This window comes from Saccoglossus kowalevskii, chromosome 13 (assembly GCF_978046115.1).
Source record: "Saccoglossus kowalevskii chromosome 13, keSacKowa6.1, whole genome shotgun sequence".
Taxonomy (NCBI): Eukaryota; Metazoa; Hemichordata; class Enteropneusta; family Harrimaniidae; genus Saccoglossus; species Saccoglossus kowalevskii.
In genome coordinates, this window is record NC_140653.1 from 26,558,956 (window position 1) to 26,583,903 (window position 24,948).

General features: G+C 34.4%; 1 protein-coding gene across 1 annotated transcript in view; it reads right to left on the bottom strand.

Moving 5' to 3' along the window:
- LOC100375547 (ATP-dependent chromatin remodeler CHD1-like) overlaps positions 1–24,948 on the bottom strand; it is a 61,453-nt gene continuing 36,505 nt past the window's right edge. Inside the window, exons 24-41 of the mRNA XM_085507152.1 lie at positions 23,079–23,227; positions 22,226–22,325; positions 21,268–21,363; positions 20,184–20,354; positions 18,990–19,168; positions 18,583–18,624; positions 18,326–18,468; positions 17,859–17,985; positions 13,362–13,512; positions 13,077–13,190; positions 9,934–10,212; positions 8,637–8,771; positions 7,813–7,994; positions 7,377–7,479; positions 6,570–6,727; positions 4,089–4,235; positions 2,287–2,445; positions 1–2,055 (exon numbers count right to left, since the gene is read on the bottom strand). Of these exons, the coding sequence (XP_085363278.1) occupies positions 1,755–2,055; positions 2,287–2,445; positions 4,089–4,235; positions 6,570–6,727; positions 7,377–7,479; positions 7,813–7,994; positions 8,637–8,771; positions 9,934–10,212; positions 13,077–13,190; positions 13,362–13,512; positions 17,859–17,985; positions 18,326–18,468; positions 18,583–18,624; positions 18,990–19,168; positions 20,184–20,354; positions 21,268–21,363; positions 22,226–22,325; positions 23,079–23,227 (2,736 nt within the window). The 3' untranslated portion in view covers positions 1–1,754. The remainder of the gene's footprint in view (positions 2,056–2,286; positions 2,446–4,088; positions 4,236–6,569; positions 6,728–7,376; positions 7,480–7,812; positions 7,995–8,636; positions 8,772–9,933; positions 10,213–13,076; positions 13,191–13,361; positions 13,513–17,858; positions 17,986–18,325; positions 18,469–18,582; positions 18,625–18,989; positions 19,169–20,183; positions 20,355–21,267; positions 21,364–22,225; positions 22,326–23,078; positions 23,228–24,948) is intronic.

Genomic DNA, 24,948 nt, shown 5'->3' on the forward strand with positions numbered 1-24,948 from the left:
TCAAGAGTAGCAAACAGTTTTATTATCTTTTGAACACATTGTTTTAAACAGCAGTATTTACATATCATTACAATCCATACTGGACAAAGACTCATTGTCTAGAAATTCACAGCTGCATCACAGCAGTGCTTTGAATTAATCTCACAGCAGATAAAACCACCTCCACTTTCCACCTCCAGTATTTTAAACAATAGTATCTACACATTTCTTTAGCGATGGCAAATTAAATTATTTATATGAGCTGAGCTGAGCTGAGCTGAGCTGAGCTGAGCAGAGCAGAAAACTAGTGTTAGTTTGTATGCCTACTAACTTACAATGGAGAACCTGGAGCAAAACCATATTACAGATTTTTAATTTTCTGGCTGGGCTTGAATTTCACTATCTGGATTTAAATAGGGCATATTGAGTTTACAATTTGAAAGAAAAAAGATCTTCAGCATGTGTATCACAGAGAACAGCAGCGATTGACAGTTCCAGTGAAAGTGCATTTTTTGTTGGCCTGCCAATTCCTAATAGTGGTTTTATACAAATCAAAGTACTAAAATAAGACATCAACCAAACATCACGATTTAAGCTTTGTCCAGGCACATCTTCAACAGAAGATGAAGACTGCATCGATTCGGACAATGGACAGGCATGCACTTCTTAAGAGTGAAGGTCTGCAGTAAGATTAAAAAAATTTAACATAGAATGGAGCGACAAATTCCATTTTTGAATTTAAGCAAATAAATGTGAAAGAATCTCACTTTCTCAATTTCCAAAAGAGCACATGAGTTTATTGCTCAATAGGGTATTTTATATATATATATATATTTTTATAAAGATATTAAAAATAATATTATTTCAAAAGTGGCTTTATTTGCTCAGAAAATGTGGAGCAACATTACTATGCGAAGAATAAACTAGCTAGTTTATTTTGGCTCATTTACTGTGGCAGAATCCAATGCAGAGAAGAAAAAGTCAACACCTGCAAAAGTACATATACTACATTGTATGTACACTATATGCCCAACTTGCAACAAGAAAATAGAGATGCAGGCAGTGAAGTTTCATCTGCTAAGTATAAAAAAAGTTTGCTCTTTGTACGTACACATCTCTTTAAAACTGGTTCCGTTTCTCTTGAAAAATAGAATAAATTTCATTGCACAAACTAATCTTATAGAATTTAAATACCAGTTTGAAATAGACACGTGTCAAAATGTAATTTCTAATTTGCATATTAACATGGGCTAACAAGTCAAAGACACCTTGCAAATTGATTTGAAAAAAACATCTTAAATTTAGTGAGCTTGCTAGTATTTGTTTTTTTTTGGGGGGGGGGGGTGATGTCAGAGTTGCAAGATAGTTTTTAATAATTTGTTACAATTCCATATTTTACTAGACACAAGCCCTGGTCTTGCTTCACTTGACCTTATTGTGTACTGCATTAACCCAACAAAGCAATTTGTTAGAAAATTTATTAAATGTTGAAGACAAATCATTTTGTAATATAACCAGTTTGTTCTAAATTGAACACATTTTTCACTTTGCTGAAAGAGTAAGTTTTTGTTTGTTTTGAATTAAGGATGAAAATAACTTCCTTGGCATTGAAGCTTTTACATCCAACAATGTCCACCACAAATGTCCTTGTTACCACACACGCACACTGGTGGTACTACTGTTGCAACATCGCTTCGCTGCACTGTCGATGAGGAAAACATTTCATTTATGTAAATGAATCAATTTCATTTTGCTATATTTTGCTATATATCATATCAGTGTCTATGTTCAGACTTTCTACTGTTGGCACTACTGAGTCGAGAGTCTGTCCTTTGCTCCCTATCTCTGTCACGGTCACGATCTCTGTAATCATCTGCTTTCCTCCTTTTGTTATTTGAATGAGAATGATGGAAGCGGTCGTCACGGCTGCCAGACTGATGCTGACTGTAAGACACATGTTCTTGTTTATCATTACTATAATGATGACGATGTTCATCTCTGTTGCCATGGGAATACTGTCTGCTGCTACTACTAGAAGATGCTGAAGGTCGATCCCTTGGATGGTCATTATTGAATCTGAATAACAGAAAAAATACAGTTAGTCGCAAAGGTTTTTCAGTCAACTTGAAAACAGTATATCCGAAATATGTGGGTCCAGCACCAAAATGAGGTTATTAAGGCACTATCCCAGGGTTTGTAAGCCTAATCCCAGTGTATGTAAACTTAATCCTAGTAGTAGTTGCTTGTAAAAAAAATTTTAGCCTCTGGCATTTCGTTTCGACAGATTTCAGGGTACTTTGAGATTACCTTGAAGCTGAAGAGGAAGAACTATGTTGATAATGATAGTTATCGTGGTTGTCTCTGCTACTACCTGGCGAGTGATAGCTACTACTGACGCCATGTGATGAGGGTCGCAACGGATCGTGTAGATGTCGACTAAATGCAGTGGTCGTATCATTGAGGTGTCTAGGAATAAACAAAATACAGTCAGTATAAAAAAAGTATGTGCAAATTTAAGAAACATCCATAGCACTAATTAATGGCACCTGTGTTTGTTTAAATGTATTTTTGTGTTAAACATATTGTAATTCACCTTTCCATGGAGCAGCACTCAAATTAATAGCCTCACAGCAGCTCAACTCAAAACTCCGACAAGGAACATGTTCTTATCAACCGCTAGCAAATATTTATACATTTTCAATACTTGTGTTTTTGATTAAATACATTGCAAGAATATGTCAGTCATCATTTTAAATAATTTGGCAAGTCAAAATCACTGTGTGAAATTTATATAGAACAGAAAACAGCATGAAAACCACCACATATTGTAGCAATAGTATTCTAACTTTGATTGTGGAAACATTAAATTGGCTTCCATTTATATCAATTCTGAACAAAACTTTGATAGTTGGCAATGGATGGAAACAGAATATAAATTGATTATACGGTGAACTGCTTTAGGTTTGAGAAAACTTCACAATTGTGTAGAAGTATGACTGGCACAGGGATCTTTTAAGACTAGGAAGTCACAATGATTTTACTGATATTTTTACAGGACTTTGTAAAAACAAAAAGCAAGTGATTGGAAGATTTTTTTCAACTTTAGTACTATAGTCCTCTTGAAATAATTCAAATATTGTGGTAGATATATATTTAGGAACCTGGTTATTGCATGCTAACATTAAACAAGCAGCCTATCGGCTGAGATAGCTCCGCTGTTAGCAATGCACATTTCAATTAAAGAACTGAAGACATCATTAGAAAATGAACAATATGAATAGTATCAAAGCAATCGGACTTACAGTTTTTAACAAGAAGTCGAAAATATCACTTTTTACCAAAAATATTCACCAAAATAAATTAATTAGAGAATTGAAGATATCATCACAAAATGAACAAATCTGAGAGAGTTCCACATGTAGTACCTATATATGTAATATCAAAGCAATCGGACTTACAGTTTTCAACAAGAAGTCGAAAATATCACTTTTTACCAAAAATGGCAAAAATATTCACCAAAATTAGAGAACTGAAGATATCATCACAAAATGAACAAATCTGAGAAAGGTCTACATGTAGTATCTATATAAGTAATATCAAAGCAATCAGACTTGCGGTTTTTAACAAGAAGTCGAAAATATCACTTTTTACCAAAAATGACAAAAATATTCACCAAAATTAGAGAATTGAAGATATCATCACGAAATGAACAAATCTGAGAGAGGTCCACATGTAGTACCTATATATGTAATATCAAAGTAATTGCACTTGCGGTTTTTAACAAGAAGTCGAAAATATCACTTTTTACCAAAAATGATAAAAATATTCACCAAAATTAGAGAATTGAAGATATCAACATGAAATGAACAAACCTAAGAGAGGTCTACCCAAGGTACATATACACCAAGTATCAAAGCATTCAGGCTTGTAGTTTTCAAGAAGAAGTCGAAAAAGTAAAACATTGACACGGACGACGACAGACAATCACTCATATGATAAGCTCCGCTCGACAAAGTCGACAGCGGAGCTAAAAAAAAGTACTGTATTGCAACCATTACATTTGTTATTTTTAGCTGATCACCCTCTCCTAAAAAAGAAAGCATAAATACCTTTCCCTGAAAAAGTCTCGATTCGTTGTAGTATAGGTATCATGTGACCAGGATTGGGTATTTCGGGACTGGTTGAAATGCCCGTATGGAGAACCACTTCCAGTGGTTGCAGCTGTGCTAGTACTAACTCTTGGACCATTTGTAATGCTGTTAATCAAAAAAATTACAAAATAAAATAAAACAGAATTACACTTGATATTACAATAATTTCAAAAACAGGGTCCACATTGCATTTACGACAGTTCACACTTTTATGTTGATACACTGCAGACTTCTCCCCAGAAAAATAACACACTTTACTGAATAATTTGCATAACAATAAAATATGTTCATACCATGTATTGTATTTATTGTTATGCTCAATTTGCTCTAATGTTTATCAAAAATTAAACAGTTGGAAACCCCTACTCTATAATGCCCTGGGGAGAACTTTGCACTATCTAAACCATGACGATTACAGTTACAACAAAGGAGTTACCATGTGATACAGAGTGATACAGAGTGATACATGCATTCCATACATGCAATCCCTCTTGGCCAATCCACTTCTGTACACATTAATGTGTATATATATATTGTTTATTTCAGTAGCAACTTATCAGACCTTATCTCAGTCAATTTTGCAATGTGAATTCAGTTTTTAAAAATGCTGTAATTTCATCTGTAACATATACTATTACTAGCAGCTAGATTTGTAGCTGCCATACGAGGTTTATCAAGAAAATACCAGGAATGGCTGTATGGTGATCATATTGACCAGACCTAAGCCCCTAAGCCATAAAATCAGTTAGTGCAACCTCATACTCCCAAATGTATACTTTGTCATAACCTTAATATTACAAAAAAAAAATTTCAGCTTGTAGTAATAACTTAACAAGATAACTGCCCAAATATTAATGAAAAACGCTTCAAAAAGAAAGTCTGAATCAAACACTTCAAATAATGGCGATGGTGACTTAGTTTACCACAGGGAACTTTGAACAGTCATTGAGTACAAATACGTTTTGAATGATTGCAGATACAGCTTTTCACAGAATACAAAATTATTTTTTTTTTTTCAGTGCTGAGTAATATTACAATGTCAGCAATATGGCATGGAAGGTGGACTGACCGACTCGTCTGAACAGTTACTAAAACATAGTTGAACTCTGATGACCTTGCCCTTTGTTATATAATATAATTCCCTTTATCATAATTTGTTTCAATATAAATATGCATTGTCATAATTAATTTTGAATACAAACAAGTTTTGGGGTTGAACCAACAGTGGGGAATCAGTCCACCGAATGTCCTTAAAAGATGTAAATATCTTACAAAAACATTGGTGCCTTATTTGTTTAATTATTTTAAGGGACATAATTTCCAGCTTTATTCAAAGTAATTCAGATATTTTAGTATAAAAACAAATGCCTCATTGCAAAAAAAAAAGTGCTGCATTTAGACGTGAATAGATTCATAAAACATGCATTGCACAGGTGTCTGTCAAAAATTAATGATTCACTGAGACAAATATGAACTGCCTCATTGTGTGACTACTGTATTATATGAAAAGTAAAAAAAAACACCCTTTATGAATAGCTATCATGTTGCAAGCTCTGCTTTGTATACAAATCAACTTAAATAGTTGGTGTCCAGTGGAGGGAGAAGTCAACAGTACTGTTGCCTCCTGAAAATCTACATCTTCAAACACTGCAATCTTTGAAGCGCGTTTTTAAACTAGTATTATAAAAACTCTATCATTCTAATAGCTGAAACATATTTCTGTGAGTTTTCATTTGTCAAATGAACTGTTTTTCAAATACAGAATACATATATTTTAGAATAATTTTCTTTTTAAAATGTGGATGAAATGTTTTGCTTTTAATGTATTTTTTATGTATTGTTTTTGATTTGATAACTTTGAACTAAACAGATTTTCTATTAGCTTCAGATCTTGATCAAAGTTAGGCACCCAGTTCATAGGAGTGCTTATATTGATTTTCTGACATCTTGTTTTCTGTAAAGATTTTATTGGTAGGTTTGCAAATGTGTATCAGACTGTGCAATCTCTCCATGAGTTGGTTTTGAAACCCAGTATGGGATTCTGAGATACATTACCAAGGATATTATTACAAGATAAATCATTTGCTTCATTGAACACATACAACAATGCATATTTCCACTGAGATCAGTGACATTTGATGTGTATCACCAGTGATCAGTCAAGTAGAAACAGTTAAAATATTTTATCAGATTTTCTCAATTTTTGCATGATATTTTCATACAGGACATCTGTTGTTCAAACTCAGAGAAGACTTTATACTGATGAATAAGGTGACCAAGTTTGATAAAGTTTGGAATAGAATTAGTAAAGTTAATATGCACACAATAACAATTATTAACGACGACAACGACAACAACGCCGGACAAAATTTTTCCCTTAATATACCTTTCCTTTCCATCTTTGATGGTACGGGCAAGGTTAAAACAATGAGTACATACCTTCCTCTGCTGTCATCGCTATGTAAATCAAGATTACTGAATGGTCGTTTATTTCCATGCAATCCTGTTGATGACCGGTCTTTCCTTATCTTTGAATCATGCCCATCACTAAACCTCTTTTTACTTGATATACTGGACTGTGAGTGGCTTGTATGTTCCTGAAAGTGATGACATTTGTCATGATACAATTGTATCTCTTGTATATACTTGGGTGTCTTGGATATCAAACCGATTTTATCAGTCTATCAAACTATTTTCAAATCAAGTATACAGTCAAACTTGCGTATAGTGACCACCCAAGTTACTCAAAACAATAGACAGTTGGTCTTTACATGGAGGTTTAAAAATTTGTGAATTAAAATATGAATTCCTCAGTTCAAGGGATAATTTGTCAACAAATTCAAAGATGGCCAATGAATAAATATCTGCTTGTTTGGATTTTATTGAAAATGTCAATGTACATATTGTATGAATAGTGTATGAATGTAATAATCTTCCATGGTTTTACATGTAAATTTCATGGGAAGGTGGTCACTAAATTGGCGAGACAGTAGTTAGGGAAATTCTTGTTAAACCTGCAGATGTTGACTTGTGTCCATTCATGAAAAAACAATTATTTCTACTACCAAATATTTTTACCAGTATTTGTTTTTTGTGACACCAAAAGGTCACCCAGGCGCGAACATCACCTATGGGTTATTTTGAGGTTTGTATATTTTGTTGATATATTCTCCTATTGAATGCAGACCAAAAATACAACTGAACTAAGTTTGAAATAACAGATTGGAATGTAGTAAATTGTCTTGCCTCTCCCCGTTCTTCCTCCCTTTTCTTCACTGCATGTTTATAAAGCCTGTAAAGCTTCCTAGCATCAAACTCCGTGAACTTTGAGACGAACGTCCACAGGTAACTGCAAAATAAACAATATTAATTTAACTTGGAAATTAGAATTTTACAGATGGTATATCTAAGTTAAAAATCATTGAAGACGCATTTTTCCAGTTCCAGGTTAAAGATATCAGGATGTGGATGGAAGACTTTTTGGCTTGGCAAACTTTTCCTAAACATTACCTGCTGAAAGCCTTCACCAATTTGTACTGAAGGCTACCAGTTAATCTATGGTACCCCAGTATACACAAAGTAATACAACAATGCAGATTCCTTCCCCTTTCTTTCAGATCATTATTCTAACGCAAGAACAAATATGAATGAAGAACACTATGTGATAGATAAATAAGAATACCTTTTCCACTCCCTCATCTTTGTAGGATTATCCTTGAAGTCATCTATACAGTCCATGATTCTGTCTCCTATCTTCAACAGGCACTGTCTGGTATGGTTTAGTTGTTCTTTTTCAGATACTTCAGCTGGAGGGTTGTCCAGCTGTTTCAAAGCTTTCTTCACAGGCCTCATCTTCTCTTTGCACTGTATTCATGGCAAAACAAATGTTATATCGTCAGTCACAAAGTTTAGTTCTCACAAAAACCCCTGAAATATCAAATTGTGGAATCTGATAGCAACACAAAGGTTTTTTTACAGTAATACATCACCAATCATCTATTGATATTCCACGTACTGTATGTGGTTATGTAAATGATATATTTTAATGATCCAGTTTTTGGCATATGCAAGCAACCTAATAGAGCAAGTACAGTACATGTACAAGTTACAATGCATCATATACCCTGGTACTTGAAATCTATCAAATCATTCACCAAAGGCTGGTAATGTAGTTTGTAGGCTAAATGTCAGAGTAGCAGATGAACAGATTCAATGCTTTGAAGGAAGGAGGTGAAATTATGAATATGACAGCTGAATGAATATGAATTTTTCATTACATTTGGCATTACAGCCATACCGCAACAGATATACAACTGAGATCAGTTTTGAATATTAAATGACTTGACAGACACAATCAAGCAATGGGCTGCTGATCTGATTGTAGGTAAAATTGAACCAAGTGGACAAAACTAAATATAAAACATAATAGACATCAATAATTGAAAACTTTTAATTTGGGTAACATATGAAAGTAGATAAACACTTGTTACAGCATGTGCTACTTACCATTGCAAAGACGTTTTCATCAAGATCACCCATCACATCAACGGCATCAACAGGTACGGGGTTAGTGTTAGCAGTGATATGTAATGGTATTGTGCTATCAACAACCTTCTTGGCAGATTTACTTTCCTCTTTTAACTGCAATAACATGTGGCATAGTTTGTAACAAACTTTTTAAATGAGAAGATAGCCATCAGAGAAATGACAACTAAAAGACAAGCAGGCTGAGATAGCTCCACTGTTAGCAATGCACATTTCAGTTAAAGAACTGAAGACATCATTAGAAAATGAACAATATGTATAGTATCAAAGCAATCGGACTTACAGTTTTTAACAAAAAGTCGAAAATATCACTTTCTACCAAAAATGACAAAAATATTCACCAAAATTAGAGAATTGAAGATATCATCACGAAATGAACAAATCTGAGAGAGGTCCACATGTAGTACCTATATATGTAATATCAAAGCAATTGATTTTTTGGTTTTTAACAAGAAGTCGAAAATATCACTTTTTACCAAAAATTACAAAAATATTCACCAAAATTAGAGAATTGAAGATATCATCACAAAATGAACAAATCTGAGAGAGGTCCACATGTAGTACCTATATATGTAATATCAAAGCAATCGGACTTACAGTTTTTAACAAGAAGTCGAAAATATCACTTTTTACCAAAAATATTCACCAAAATTAGAGAATTGAAGATATCATCACAAAATGAACAAACCTAAGAGAGGTCTACCCAAGGTACATATACACCAAGTATTAAAGCATTCAGGCTTGTAATTTTCAAAAAGAAGTCGAAAAAGTAAAACATTGACACAGATGACAATCACTCATATGATAAGCTCCGCTTGACAAAGTCAACAGCGGAGCTAAAAAATATAATTCCCACACACAATGCATAAAAAAATTAAGAAAAATCCAAAATTAAAAATTTAATGAAACAACCCTTCCTTCCAGTTCAACTCAGTGACACTCCCAAATTGGGAAAGATTGGAGGTTTTTTTCTTTACAATTGTTGGTCTTTTCTACAAGTTATATTATTTATCTTGAGATAGCAAAACTATTGGTAATTATTAAAAACAATTTTAGTACGGTAAAATCTGTATTAGAAGCCACTTTCCCTAATAGAAGCCGTACCAATTCTTTTTGAGCAATTGAAAGCCAAAATTGCACCATTTCCCATACGTGTAGATGCTCTAATAGAAACCACATCTCCTTTACTGCATTGTACTATTTTAATAGAAACCACAGCTTCTAATACAGATTTTACAGTAAACTAAATTGATTGTACCTTTGACTTTTCATTTTTAGATTCTTTCTTGCTTGCTTTATCTTTAGACTTTTTGGAATCTTTACCCTTCTTTTTCTTTTTCTTAGTTTCTGGTTCTTTGTGCGTTTCTACTATTTCACCCGCCTCCAAGGAGTTTTCATTTTCTTCTTTAATTTCATCAGTTTTATTCTCTTTTTCTGCTTTCTTGTTTTTTCTACCTTTGGGAGGTTTTGAAGCATTGACAGGTTTGGTATCTTTAGGTTCCTTTGGCTTTCTTCCTCTTTTTCCCTTTGGACCAATCTGTAACAAGAAATAGTTGAAGATAATGTCCATGGAGAAGAGACAATCGCATCCAATATATAGATATATTACCGTAAAATCTGTATTAGAAGCCGCATCCCTAATAGAAGGCGCACCCATTTTTTTTGAACAATTGAGACCCTAAAATTCATCATTTCTCATATGTGTAGATGCTCTAATAGAAGCTGCATCCCCTCTGTTGTATTGCACCATTTTAATAGAAGCTGCGGCTTTTAATACAGATTTTACAGTACTTGAACTGAATTCCAGGCATTATACTCCTGTAACATCACAAAGGCAAACCCAATTTGAAAACAAGCAGCCTATCGGCTGAGACAGCTCCGCTGTTAGCAATGCACATTTCAATTAAAGAACTGAAGACATGATTAGAAAATGAACAATATGAATAGTATCAAAGCAATCAGACTTACAGTTTTCACCAAGAAGTCGAAAATATCACTTTTTACCAAAAATGACAAAAATATTCACCAAAATTAGAGAACTGAAGATATCATCACAAAATGAACAAATCTGAGAAAGGTCCACATGTAGTATCTAAATATGTAATATCAAAGCAATTGAACTATTGGTTTTTAACAAGAAGTCGAAAATATCACTTTTTACCAAAAATTACAAAAATATTCACCAAAATTAGAGAATTGAAGATATCATCACAAAACAAGTCATTGTCAATGACACGTCCCCGTTCCGTTCATATTTGAGTGACATATACATTCAAAGCAGATCATGACCGAAATGCACCTGCATATGTACAACACATTGTGCTAAATCTGAACAAAATCCATCCATGCATGACTGAGATCCGGTTCTGGAATTGTGAAAATATGTGATTTTGATGCATTTTCGGCCTTAAAATGGCCATCATTCCGCTATTGTTAAGCAGATCATGAAACAAATGCACATATCTATTTGTGACATGATGTACCATGTGTGTGTGAAGTTTGAACTTGATCAATCCAGACATGTCTTGGATACGGATCCAGAACTGAATTCTTTAACAAAATGGCCGCCAGTCGGCCATTTCGAATTTGATCCGAAAAAAAAAAAAGACGTGCATCAAGGTCCTATTATGTTTAATGTATGTACCAAATTTGAACAAAATCCATCCATGCATAACTGAGATACGGGTCCGGAATGGTGAAAATGTGCGATTTCAATGCATTTTCGGCCTTAAAGCGGCCCCCATTTGGCTATCGTTAATGAGATCATGAAACAAATGCACATACATATTTGTGACATGATGTACCTTGTGTGTGTGAAGTTTGAACTTGATCAATCCAGACATGTCTCGGATACGGATCCAGAACTGAATTCTTTAAAACAAAATGGCCGCCAGTCGGCTATTTCGAACTTGATCCGAAAAAAAAATGACGTGCATCAAGGTCCTATTATGTTTAATGTATGTACCAAATTTGAATGAAATCCGTCCATGCATAACTGAGATCCGGGTCCGGAATGGTGAAAATGTGCGATTTCAATGCATTTTCGGCCTTAAAGCGACCGCCATTTGGCTATCGTTAATGAGATCATGAAACAAATGCACATACATATTTGTGACATGATGTACCTTGTGTGTGTGAAGTTTGAACTCGATCAATCCAAGCATGTCTCAGATACGGATCCAGAACTGAATTCTTTAAAACAAAATGGCCGCCAGTCGGCCATTTCGAACCCGATCCAAAAAAAAAAATGACGTGCATCAAGGTCCTATTATGTTTAATGTATGTACCAAATTTGAACAAAATCTGTCCATGCATAACTGAGATCCGGGTCCGGAATGGTGAAAATGTGCGATTTTGATGCATTTTCGGCCTTAAAATGGCCGCTATTCGGCTATCGTTAATCGGATCATGAAAAAAATGCATGTGCATATGTCCCATATAAGGTGTGATGTATGAGTGAAGTTTGAACTTAATCGGTCCATGCATGTTCAAGATACAGGTGATCACGGACGCACGGACGCACTGACGCACACAGGGCAAAACATAAGTCCCCGTTTTCGGACTGCGTCCGAACGGGGACTAATAAACAAATCTGAGAGAGGTCCACATGTAGTACCTATATATGTAATATCAAAGCAATAGGACTTGCGGTTTTTAACAAGAAGTCGAAAATATCACTTTTTACCAAAAATGACAAAAATATTCACCAAAATTAGAGAATTAAAGATATCATTACAAAATGAACAAATCTGAGAGAGGTCCACATGTAGTACCTATATATGTATTATCAAAGCATTTGCATTTGCGGTTTTTAACAAGAAGTCGAAAATATCACTTTTTACCAAAAATGACAAAAATATTCACCAAAATTAGAGAATTGAAGATATCAACATGAAATGAACAAACCTAAGAGAGGTCTACCCAAGGTACATATACACCAAGTATCAAAGCATTCAGGCTTGTAGTTTTCAAGAAGAAGTCGAAAAAGTAAAACATTGACACGGACGACGACGGACAATCACTCATATGATAAGCTCCGCTCGACAAAGTCGACAGCGGAGCTAAAAAATTCATTTAGTTGAAACTTCAAGCTCAGACGACACTGTATATTTTGTTTGATAGTCAACATGTTATACACACATATAAATCCTGAGATTCAAATGACTGATTGCTCAAGATGCACATGCCGAGTAAAACTTTTCTAAAATGAAACCTGTGTAAAATGAAGTTTTAAGACGCTTTTCCACTGACTTTTCTATGTAGGCATATATAATGCAATAAATATCAAAGAACTCTAAAAACTCTACACCTCTGTAAACTTGATTTTGTCAGCCACATTGATGTTCCATTCAGACAAGTTTCACTGTACATGTACAACATAATATTTACACCATCCCATACCTCTCGCCCATCCTTCTTTGCCTGTGCCTCTTTCCGGAGCACTTTAACCAAGTATTCAGCCCTAGTCTGCAGTTGTTTAGCTTGTGGTTTCTTCTCGGGATCCGGCAGTAAGATCTGCAAACATATCAGAATCAGATAACCAAAGCTCAACATTATGTCCGAGTTCAATATTATGATGATCCTCATTAACAACAATGATGACATCGACATGGAAAGAGTTCACCAATTACTAACTTCCCGTCTCCTAACATTACACGTAAAGCACCTATAATGAAAATGACTTGCCTTATCGTGAAGATTGAATTCTGGATCCATTTTAATCGCTTCCCAACTTCCAAGACCATATTCATATATACCCCTGAGCAGTTTGGAATCCTCTTCATTCTCCCAATCCACATCCCAATGAGCGGCTTTAGTACGCGATGCAAGGCGATAACTAAACCAAAATACATATTAATGAAATTTAGGAAAATCATGCCATGCTGTAAACGTAATAAACATGCAAATACAAAGGATGCCTAAAAATGAAGGGCATATATACACACACTATTCATTCAAGCAGAGTTGACAGATGTTTGCAAGGTACAAATAAAAACATAACTGAAAGTGGTTATTAAATTTAATTTAAGCAGTAACAAGACATGAAATGTCACAGTCCCCGTTATTTGATTATAAAGTAGTACAAGGAACATCTGCAAACAGGTGAATGAATATGTACTCTATGTGGGTACAACTCATCATAAAATGATTTCCCATAATCTAGTTTTGTACTGACAACTAAAAACTTCCACTGACCCATGTTCAGAATCTCAGAGTACACAAGTGCAACAAAACTATTTGTCATACATGTATACTTGCTCAAGAAACTGCATTCATAAATCTGAGTGAACCTTGATGTACATGACTTCTTTGTTAATCAGGTCTTAGTATATTACCAGGACCTGGGTTTGTTTCAACATCACCACTGGGCATCAGAATCATTCTCATGTTGTCAAATACAATTTTTTATTAATACAGTAAGGTTTATTATTTAAAATGTATTCATTGTACATAGAACAACATCTGTTAATTTAAACAATTGTAAAAGCTATGTTTTCAGAGCAAGTACATGTAATAATTAAGGAAGCCAGTAAAGGTTGGTCTGCTCATAACCTTCAATGGAGAAGTAACAATAATTGTTTGAAGTCTTTTTAGTGCAGTGATATTATTGCATTTCATCATTATTAATGGGTATAAAATACTGTAAACCATTTAATTTTCACTTCTAGATATATTCAGGATTCTATGAAATTTCAATAAAGTCCCTGACACTCCATGTTGTAGGAACCCAGAAAAAATTGCCTTGCAAAATTGAAGCAGTTCACAGCACCACTGTAAAAAAAAAAAAGTTTAAAATGAGTATTGTTAAAGATATACACATGTGGGTTCATAAGACATACCGGTATGTACCAATCTGAGCGGTTCTAGAGATTTTACTCCGTGATTCAATATTAGCCCTATGTATAACGCTGTGTTGATCAGGCGAACTAATTGACAATGGCCCTACAGGTATCGCTATGCAATCACAGTAGTTTTGTATTCTTCTTGCATTTCGACCATGGAAAAATATTTGTTTTTGAGAGTGGCCGAATTATTAGAAGAAAAACAGAAACTATTTTTTTTTAGTATAAATTCTAGTAACTGAAATGCAGGATTGGTAAAGAACAAGACAATAAGCAAGATTGATAAACCTTCAGCGAGCACTCCTGAAATTTCAGATCATTGGTACCATGTTTTTGGATACAATCAATAAAATTGGGTTATTTATTTGATGTAACGAAACATGCATTCACAGCAGACGGAAATTCGTTTGAGATGTTACTGGATTTTTGTATTCAGTTTTCCATTTCAACCACCATCATCACTTAGTAAGCTGAGATCATGCATAAATGCACAGTGTAGTGCCACCAGAAAACCAATTGCTTGAGAATATTTTGCACCATTACACCATTTCAAATATTATATTAATTCACAGACAACAAAATAAAGATTTTCAATAACATAAGTTTTCCCACAGTTTATGATTGTATGGCAATTACATGGCTTCACCAGTTTTACTCTGGAAGAAGTTGGAAACAGATAACAGGAAGGGGCTACATGGCTACATCTTTTTTTTTTGAATTTGAATCAAGCATGATTTTTAAATTATTTTTTTTTACAAATGTCTATTTCAGGGCAACAGAAACAAAAACAATAAATGTGTAGGTAGGCATTTTAACAATTGCACTATTAATATTGGATGAAAACGTCATTACCGATATAAATCATAATTCTGTTCAAATTAAAAATAAGATCACATTTAATTTAGTCAGTTTTCATAATTAAATACATAATAACATGTACTTATAAATTTGAATAAGGTTCAACGGCTTTTTCATTTAGTGCCAGTTTATACACCATAAAACTTCTGGTTTAGGTGTCACACTCAAAGAGTGAAAGGCCTTTGGTTTGGCATCGCGAAATGTTGGAATTGAATCCCCCCAAAAATTCAGTAAAGTTTACGAAAAGTAAAGTATTTTCTAAAAGAAGTTTCGAATAAATACAAACACGAATACATTGCTTAGTTGTTAGTACCGGTAGCAAATGATCACGGTAGCACAATCTGGTCATTCTGTGTTTCGCAAGTGAATAACTTACTTGTTTTCGAAGTATTGCAATTGTTTATTATTATTCAGTAATGATTATAATACGCACAAAAAAATAATTCGTTGAATTTTTATGAATTGGAAGTAATATTCAACTTAGTTTCATCGTAAACGAATGATTTCGGTCGAATGTAAATGCGATGCGATGCGATATCCGCCATGTTATTTCAGTACACGTGGTCATTTAAATATGTTAATGACGGCTCAGTGACCTCGTGGTGAACGCAACAGGGGATTCACCGATGTTTAGCAAGATCTTTATGCTTTGATTTTGACGGGGAAAACGGCATGATTTTTTTTAAATCGAAAAATTAGTTGTTTTCAAAAAAATAAACTGAGCATTCAAAGAATAATTTAACATTGTTCACAGAAATAACAGCCCATTGTCGAAACGAAGCTTACCCATTCACGCTATTCACAATAAACATGATACTCTTGAATAGGTGTCAATGACTACGGTAAAATATAAATTAGACTCTTTTAGGCATCAGGAGTGAATGAAATATCCAAAACATTAACGGTCCGTTCACAGACTGTGGTCCGTTGCAGACTGCTCGACCGACCGTCCATACACGTGTTGTCACTGTACATCCGCCATGTTGAATCGCACAAGATCGCCAAAATCTTCATTGCAACTAACAGTTCAATGCTCACAACATAAAAAATACGAATATAATCATAGGCAACCTGCTATTATATAATGAATAAATTGATCGACACAGGGAAATCCCCCCCCCCCCGAGTTGTGAATATTTCGGAAATCGCTACACAAGCAAAAGACCGGAAAACGATTTACCGGTACTTGAAAACTATGTCCTCGTGAATTAATCGTTCGTGTACAATAATTTGACAGGGTATACAATTCACAAACTAGTTTCGTAGATTAGAGACAATTGTTTGCTTTTTTTGGTTTTTCACAAGAATATAAAGCTGGCAATCATCATAATATTCACGTCCGTACGTCACGAAATGTACACCAATCGTACCCCAATAAACTGGAAAACTTACCTTTGCAAACACGTCTCTTATGCCGCCTTCTTGAAGTTCTTGAAATCAAATAAAGTTACTAGTTCTAGTAACGAGTGAATGAGACCACTGAGCCAAACAGAATACATGTATAAACAGTACTATAATAAATTGCACGCAATGGAGAAATCACGTGCCGTAATAACAGCAGCCTTACTCACAGATCTAATCTACTGTAAAATATTTTATTTCAGCTGGAATTATCATTCGCTGAAAAGACTTTTTCTTGGTGTTTTGTATTGAATTTATTTTCATTGATTTTTGACAAGTTGACTGTAAAATATAAGAAAAGGGTATATTCGCTGGATTTTATTTTAACTGAAACATTCCTTCAGCGAAAATAGCAAAAAAATGTTGCAAGCAAAAATAAAGTATTTTACAGTAATTAATTTATTCTGAGCATGCGCAGACGTTTTGTCAATGTTGCCGGGAGAGGCAATTTTTGATAAAATCGTGAAAAAGACCCACTTGGGATTTTCAGATCTGGAAAAAAAATTACGTGCATACTCGGAGGGGACATGTTCATCAACCTGCCAAGTTTCACTGATATCTGCTGTAGAATTTCTGAGAAAATGTTGGAGACGGAATTATGGACATAACCTGAATTAGTAGTCCCCTTTTCAGGCTGCGCCTGAACGGGGACTAATAATCCCCCCTACAGCACCATATGGAGGAAAAGGGTCTATTGGCCAGATTATTTTTGAGATGAAACTGTACACATTATCACAGCTAGACCCTTTTTTTTTTATCAAATACGATGCTGTATGGATTCATTATTGTTATAAAACACCATCAGATTTAAACAAATAATGGTAAACTGCACTACAACGGCCAAAACATGCTATTTTCAATGTATTTTATTGGCTGATTTTCTCCCACCAGAGTATGATGACACCGTATTTTTAATTCATTTTCTTAATCCTTGTAACATGATATCAAATATGTAAAAATAAAGGAAATAATATTTTTACTTTTGGGTACCATTCTATTTAGTAGAAAAATAATTGAAATTTTTTAACCGCACCATGCGCACAACAATAGCGACCCTCAAGAGTCAACCATTGATACTTACTGCTTTCTTTCCTTTGGATCAGCAGGAATTATAATCGCCAATGGTTCTAGTTCCTCTTCATGCCTTAATACTGATTGGGCATTAATTGTAACACTGGAGATCTTTAGTGTTGGTCCTCGTTTTTTTCCTGTTTCAAAATAGAAACGATGAAAAAGATAAAACTAACTGCACCTAATTACAAGGAGGCCATGGGAAAAAAAACAAGCAGCCCTCGACTCCACTGTTAGCAATGCACATTTCAATTAAAGAACTGAAGATATCATCACGAAATGAGCAAATCTGAGAAATGTCTACCTGAAGGACCTATTTGTATTGTTTTTAAAAACATATTGCACAAAGACACTTTACGAATTTGGATCAATGATATCAGTTAACGAAATTGTTTTTTTCAATCTGGCTAATGACAAAAAATTTAATAAGCAGCTTAAATAACTGATGCTCAACTACATTAATGTAGAACCACCAACCATCAAAATTTGGATTCTCCGCCATCATTGTCTTGTACTCCTCCAAAGCTTCAATACAACCATTATGGACAGCCTCACACAGTCTCTTGAGATCAGCCTGAGATTTCTCTTGAAGTTCTGCGTCACCAGCGATAGCTTCCAACCTGAAACAGCCATCACAATCTTTAGATCTGAAGACTCAACATAACATAGCAGGCTAGGGGGTTTAAAATTGAAAAATGGCCAATGATGTAAATCAAGATATTTTTTTTACTAACCTGGTGATTGGATGGGCAAATTTCTTGTAAGTCCGTACAAACCTGAAGTGAAACAAGGAATTATGAATGCAAAAATATGACAATGCACAACTAGTGCTCTCCACAATATCTTCTAATAAGTTTTTTCGTTTTAGCAAATTGCTTTAATTCAACAAGAAAACTTTCTGTGCACTTTCTCCTTGTCTAGAACAATAGCATAGCGACAGGGCAGTCTCAGTGCGACTTATAAAATTACGTATTTACGATCATCCTCAAAGTTAAATTGCAAACATTCAACCTTTTTCAGTATAAAACAATAAAATCAGTTTCTCAAGTTAACGATGAAAAGGTCCTAAACATCTGATAAATTTTACATATCCCCTGCAATCAAAAAATGCCTGGATAAAGGTAAGAATATTTTTTTTTACCTTCTGACTTCTCCATCCGTAAATCCTTTGAATGTGTCTCTTGGAACTGTTCTGGGTCGACCCCTGGCTCTTTTCACTTTTTTGTCTTCATCAGAGTCACTGTCACTACTTGATGATCTCTGCCGCCGTTTCCGTTTACTACCTCTCACATCTTCAGTATCACTACCCTGATATGTCATCTATATGGTAGAACATTAAGTGAATTAATTTCTATTCTCAGGGGTGAAGCTACGCCACAGAACATTCTATGGTGCCAATATGCAAACCACTGTACAATGTATTTTTATTGTTCTGCATGTAAATCTTGCACTGTTCAGGAGAGTCTCATCAACTTGCCAAAAGTTTTCACTGGTGAATTAATTTTCACTAAAAAAACTTTCGGGGTTTTGTACAGTATTTACTTTTATAATTTAATTACTGAGTTGAATGTAAAATATAGAGGGGAAAAGGTACATTTGCTGGATTTTATTTTCACTTCACATTTTCATTTATCATCTCTCTTTAGTTAAATAAATTCCAAGTGAATAAGTATTTCACAGTAAAGTGAAACCTTTTGAAAGATCCCATTCTGGGATGGGGTATTTGGAAGAGTGACAGTTAAAAACTGGTGTAATTGACCTTACAGTGAAAAATGCCAGAGCAGGAGAGTGTAACAGGACTTGTTTTTGCACCTTAAATGCAAATACCCAGAATTTATTCATTTTGCAATAAATTGTACTCCAGTGCAATATAATTGACTTGAAAAAAAGTTGGGGTCACTAGCTCAATTTCAATGGATATTATAATGCTTTTACCATAGGTTTGTATGGCAGACATTATGTCATATCTTAAATTGTAGGCCGGTGACATATGCTGAACATATTATGGGGTACTTTTGTGGTTCTCAATTATTTCAATAATCTCGGCTTTAAAAAATGACAAAAAATGCAATTCTTCTTTAACATTGTGCTCTATGAAATTGTTCTAAAAATAGAGATTTTTGAAAAAAAAAAGGACAAGTTTCTCAAAATACGCCACTGTAATACACAAAAGAATGCTATTTCATGGTAACATGGGACAATAGCTTCACAATTTTACACAATAAACCAATGAGCATTGTCATGCGATTTATGACCAACTTTCTAAAAATTATGCCCCAAGGTTAGGGGGTCAAGGAAATAAAGTGAAAGCTCATCAATTTTTAAGTTTACTTACCATTTGGACACTTTTCCTAACACGTGGTGGTAAATAAAGATCTAACTGTTCCTTCTGTTTGGCTTCCTCTTCCACTTTTGTTCGAGCATCTTCCGGGATGATATCATCCCAGTTCTTACTACTTTCTTCATCAGGAATCGGTTCATCTTCCACGCTCGTGAAGTTAGCCACCTACAGAGACAGACCATAAAATCTTGAGATTGTGAATGGGAAATAAGAAATTAACTGCAGACTATGATAAGATTTGTAAATAATAGAACACTAACAGAGTTAGGAGGTTTATCCAAGGGATATGCACCTCCAGTACTCAAAATGAAATGAATAGAAAGATTACAGCAAGATATCTACTTTAAATATTATTTTTTTATTAGAAACAAGCAGCCTGAGATAGCTCCGCTGTTAGCAATGCACATTGCAATTAAGAATTAAAAAATATCACTTTTCATCAAAAATGACAAAAATATTCATCAAAATTAGATAATTAAAGATATCACAATGAAATGAACAAATCTGGGAGAGGTCCACATGTAGTAACTATATATGTAATATCAAAGCAATTGCGGTTTTCAACAAGAAGTCGAAAATATCACTTTTTACCAAAAATATTCACCAAAATTAGAGAATTGAAGATATCATCATGAAATGAACAAATCTGAGAGAGGTCTACCCAAGGTAAATATACACCAAGTATCAAAGCATTCAGGCTTGTAGTTTTCAAAAAGAAGTCGAAAAAGTAAAACATTGACACGGACGCTGACAGCAATCACACAATCAACAAATTCGACAGCAGAGCTAAAAAACATCTTTCATCATTTTCACAAACTTTACACCTTTAACTTGTTCTGCAAGTGATGTTATTTGTTCAACCAAAGTGTGAATGCAATATTAAGACAGCGAGTCACAGCAACTTAAACAAAGTTTCATCCCCAATGATAAAATGATTAAAATTATTTAACGGTTTACATAATTTTGAAAATCTACCAAATGTACAAGACCTGTCCTCAATGATGACCACTTTCAAATAAATTCCTTGCTTTTATGCAACATCCTCAAACACTTTTCTGAGTTATTGATAAATAAATACCTTGAATTGAGACAATAGCTCATCTCCCATATTTCCTCCTGTTGTTTCTGTTTCTCTTGTTTCGGCTCTTTCAAGTATTGCATCTATGTCCATCTCCTACAACGCAATTAAGTTGTGCAGGGAGATTCAGTTTAGAAGATTTGATACCATCAACAAGTTTAACTTTTTAATCACCAGTACCCTCTTTTCATCACAAATTCACAAAATAGTCCTGTTTATAATATGCACTTTCCTTATGAAGATTAGGACAAAAAGTCAAATTATTTGAGTAAAACCTGAAAATTGACTCAAATTTTGTCTGTTGGCTCTAAAATTAGGATTCATTTCCAGAAATATCGAAGAATACAATAAAAATGTGCAGAAAAATTTGGTTGATAAAGTCAGGGGTCGAAAAGGTTAACAAACTGTTTTATTCTCTCATTAGTCAATATTCAGACTCCAGTGATGAATAATCAGTTCTCGGCTCACATTAAAAACATGTGCCACATCACTAACAAATGGATGCAAATACATACAGATTACCATGCTCCAGGTGTTGAAGATCAAATTTCAATACCTATTACATAGCACATGTAGAATTTGTAAAACATAAATACATCATGATTGCACTAATGACAGAGAGCCAACATCACAAGTTGTTCTGTAACATGGGTAACTGCTAAACTTGGCACATATAATTCTTAATATAATGGTACCGTAAAATCTGTATTAGAAGCTGCCTTAATAAATTAAACAAAAATACACCATTTCTTGTATGTACTGTTGAATTGTACCATTTTAATAAAAGCCACAGTTTGCAAAACAGATTTTACAGTAGTACTTTTCTTCCCCACTGTGCCAAAAATGTTGTCATAAAATAATTACAAATAACTCGGTAACAATATTGAAACTCCATCATACAGCGGTTGTTGAAATTCAAATCACAACAATTATGAGAGAGGGTAGAAAACCATCCCACCTGTAATTCTTGCTCCTCGCCATCAGCTTCTTTAAATAAATCTTCAGCACCAAATTTCAAAATGGCAGCAAGTTCCTCTTTATTGAATGGTGTTGAAGCACTGTGAATATTTAATTAATCATGTTAACGATAGATTATGTTAAAACTCAGCCTCACAAGAACTTTTAGTATGAATACTGTACTCTCACAATCCATGAATTACAAATGTGAAAATATGTCTTAGCCAAAACTTGAGTTTAACATTCTGGACTTTTCAAAGTACATTCCAGTCTTTGTTAATTTTGAACCAAATGGGCATAATTTCAAAAATTGATCAACAATGAAAGAAATGATGTACATTTCTTAGGTTTAAAGGTTACAAAAGTAGCTTGCTGTTAACATTTTTCAGATTTCCCTATTCATTCTTGAAGCCAACTTTCATCAAAATTTACAGAAGCAATTTAACCATCATATCCCTTTTCAATCACTATTCACCATTCTAATATTATTTTCTCATCATCATCAATCAACCATTCCCCTATCATTAATTACCTCCAATTGTCATAAGTACATCCTGCATTATCATTAATCACTTATCATTAAGACATTTGCAAACAAAGCACAGATGAAGTGTAACCGATGTTAATCACCTTCCAACATCATTAATCACCTTGCCTAGGTTATTAATCACCTCACAAATGTCATTCATCTTTCAGATCATCATTAACCACCTCCATTGTTATGGACATCCCTAAACAACATTAATCACCTCAACATTAATTCCTAATTCTTCATAAAACCATTAAGTAATGCCCTAATTAATGACATCCCTTAACACGGTTAAACCTACTTCCTTCTGTCCTGCACAACTCACCTTGATGGATTAGAAGACTTGGACAACACCGTTCTACCAGTGGTGTCCATTCTTTGAATAACTAAGTGATCTAAAACCATTTTCCTCTTGGCCCTCTCTATAATATCCTCTTCAACAGAGCCTTTAGTTAACAGCCTGTAGATATTAACCTGTTAGAACAAATCAAATGCAAATCTTAGTGTTGTCAAATGATAACATACTACACCTTTGCCAGGCAAGGTCATCGCCTCACCACTTAACCTTGGCAGAATTTGTTTAAAGGAGAGTAGGAAATCAAACAGGCGGTTCACCACGGCTCTCCGTGGTACACCGAGGAGAGCCGCAGACTGCTTATAATTAGGGGTCTCTACCGCAGTGGCCATCGGTACCAGTTGCAGGAAAGGTGAGAAATACGTACTTAACAGTTTCTTTTGTGATTCCATGAGTCTTTGTTTCAAATAGCTGTTTTTAAATCGAGCAGGTTACGAGCATCGCTGGCATGGAAATACTAAGCATATGGTAATATTATCGGCCCACGTATTTTATTAATATAAAAATCCATAAGTCCAATGCTGTATACGAATTGTTGTTGCGTGAAACAATGTTGTAAGAGTAAGAGTCGTAACTTTCGAAGGTACGAGTATTATGACTCGTCCATACATTTCACTTACGTTTGTTACACTTGAATAAAGTCTACCATATGAAAAGAATGTTATTTACGAAGTTTTAAATAGCCGAGCCTTCCTGATTCGAGCCTCTTGTTGATTTGACAACGGTGGGTATCATTAATGTTTATTCTTTGCCTGTATCGCATTCCAGACAAAAAGTTCAAGATTGGTAAACAAGAAATGGACGAACTAAAATGTCTCCTGTGTTTCACGTGCGACATGATTATTAAAAAAAAAACAGAGTTAAGCGGTCATGTACGTTCTATAAATCTAACCATGCACACATAATCTTGTATTGACATGTTTTTTTTTTTGGTCAAAAACGACGTTGCCTTTCAGTTAACTCTTCGCGAGAGTTTACCAATTTTTTGAACAAATGTTAAGTAACTATATCTTTTTGCGTCAAACTGGGTGGTTCGAATTTATATGTCAGTGCATGAACTCATTGAGGTCATTGCCCATTGCCGCACGTAATTCAAACACGTGGTTATTAGAGTTCAGTCGAAATGCACGCAGACAATGCGATCGAAGTGCGCTGCGAGTTTATTATAGAAAAATTTAACATTACGCATGATATTGTATGGTTAATATTACATATTCACTTTATTTAGAATAAAATAATTCACCGATGAGTCACAAGTATTTAAAATATTTTCTCGACTTTCGTTAGACACCTGACTCGGGGACCCGACTATCTTTTTCAATGATTTAAATGCGCCCATGTTTATATTTGCGCAATAATTACGAATGCAACGCATTATCAAGTTGGTAAAATATTCACAGACCCAATAGCCCGGGTTAGTGTCCCAACAATAATAAAAATAACTTACTTTGCGTAATTATTATAAAACATTGCAATACATTGCAAAGTTGAAATACTTAGAGCCCGTGCAATACTGTAAACATATTCGCGTTATTAGAAAAGCAGCACACTAAGTAAACGATGTTGAAATATTCAAAACCAATACAGAGTTGGATACAAGTTGTGTTATTACAGTACCGCCGGATATAATAAATTTACGAGATCGAAGCGAGGACCAAGAAAAATCAAAGAAAGCTTAGAAAGAACTCCCATGTGCTGAGAAGTATTGGAAACACATTAAATATAATTCGAAATTACTTAGCTGAAAACTAATTATGCAAATCAGAAAATTAATATGACCAGATTTGAGTGTAAAACTAATGAGGTCTGCGCAATGTAACAGAAAATCTATGTCTCCAAG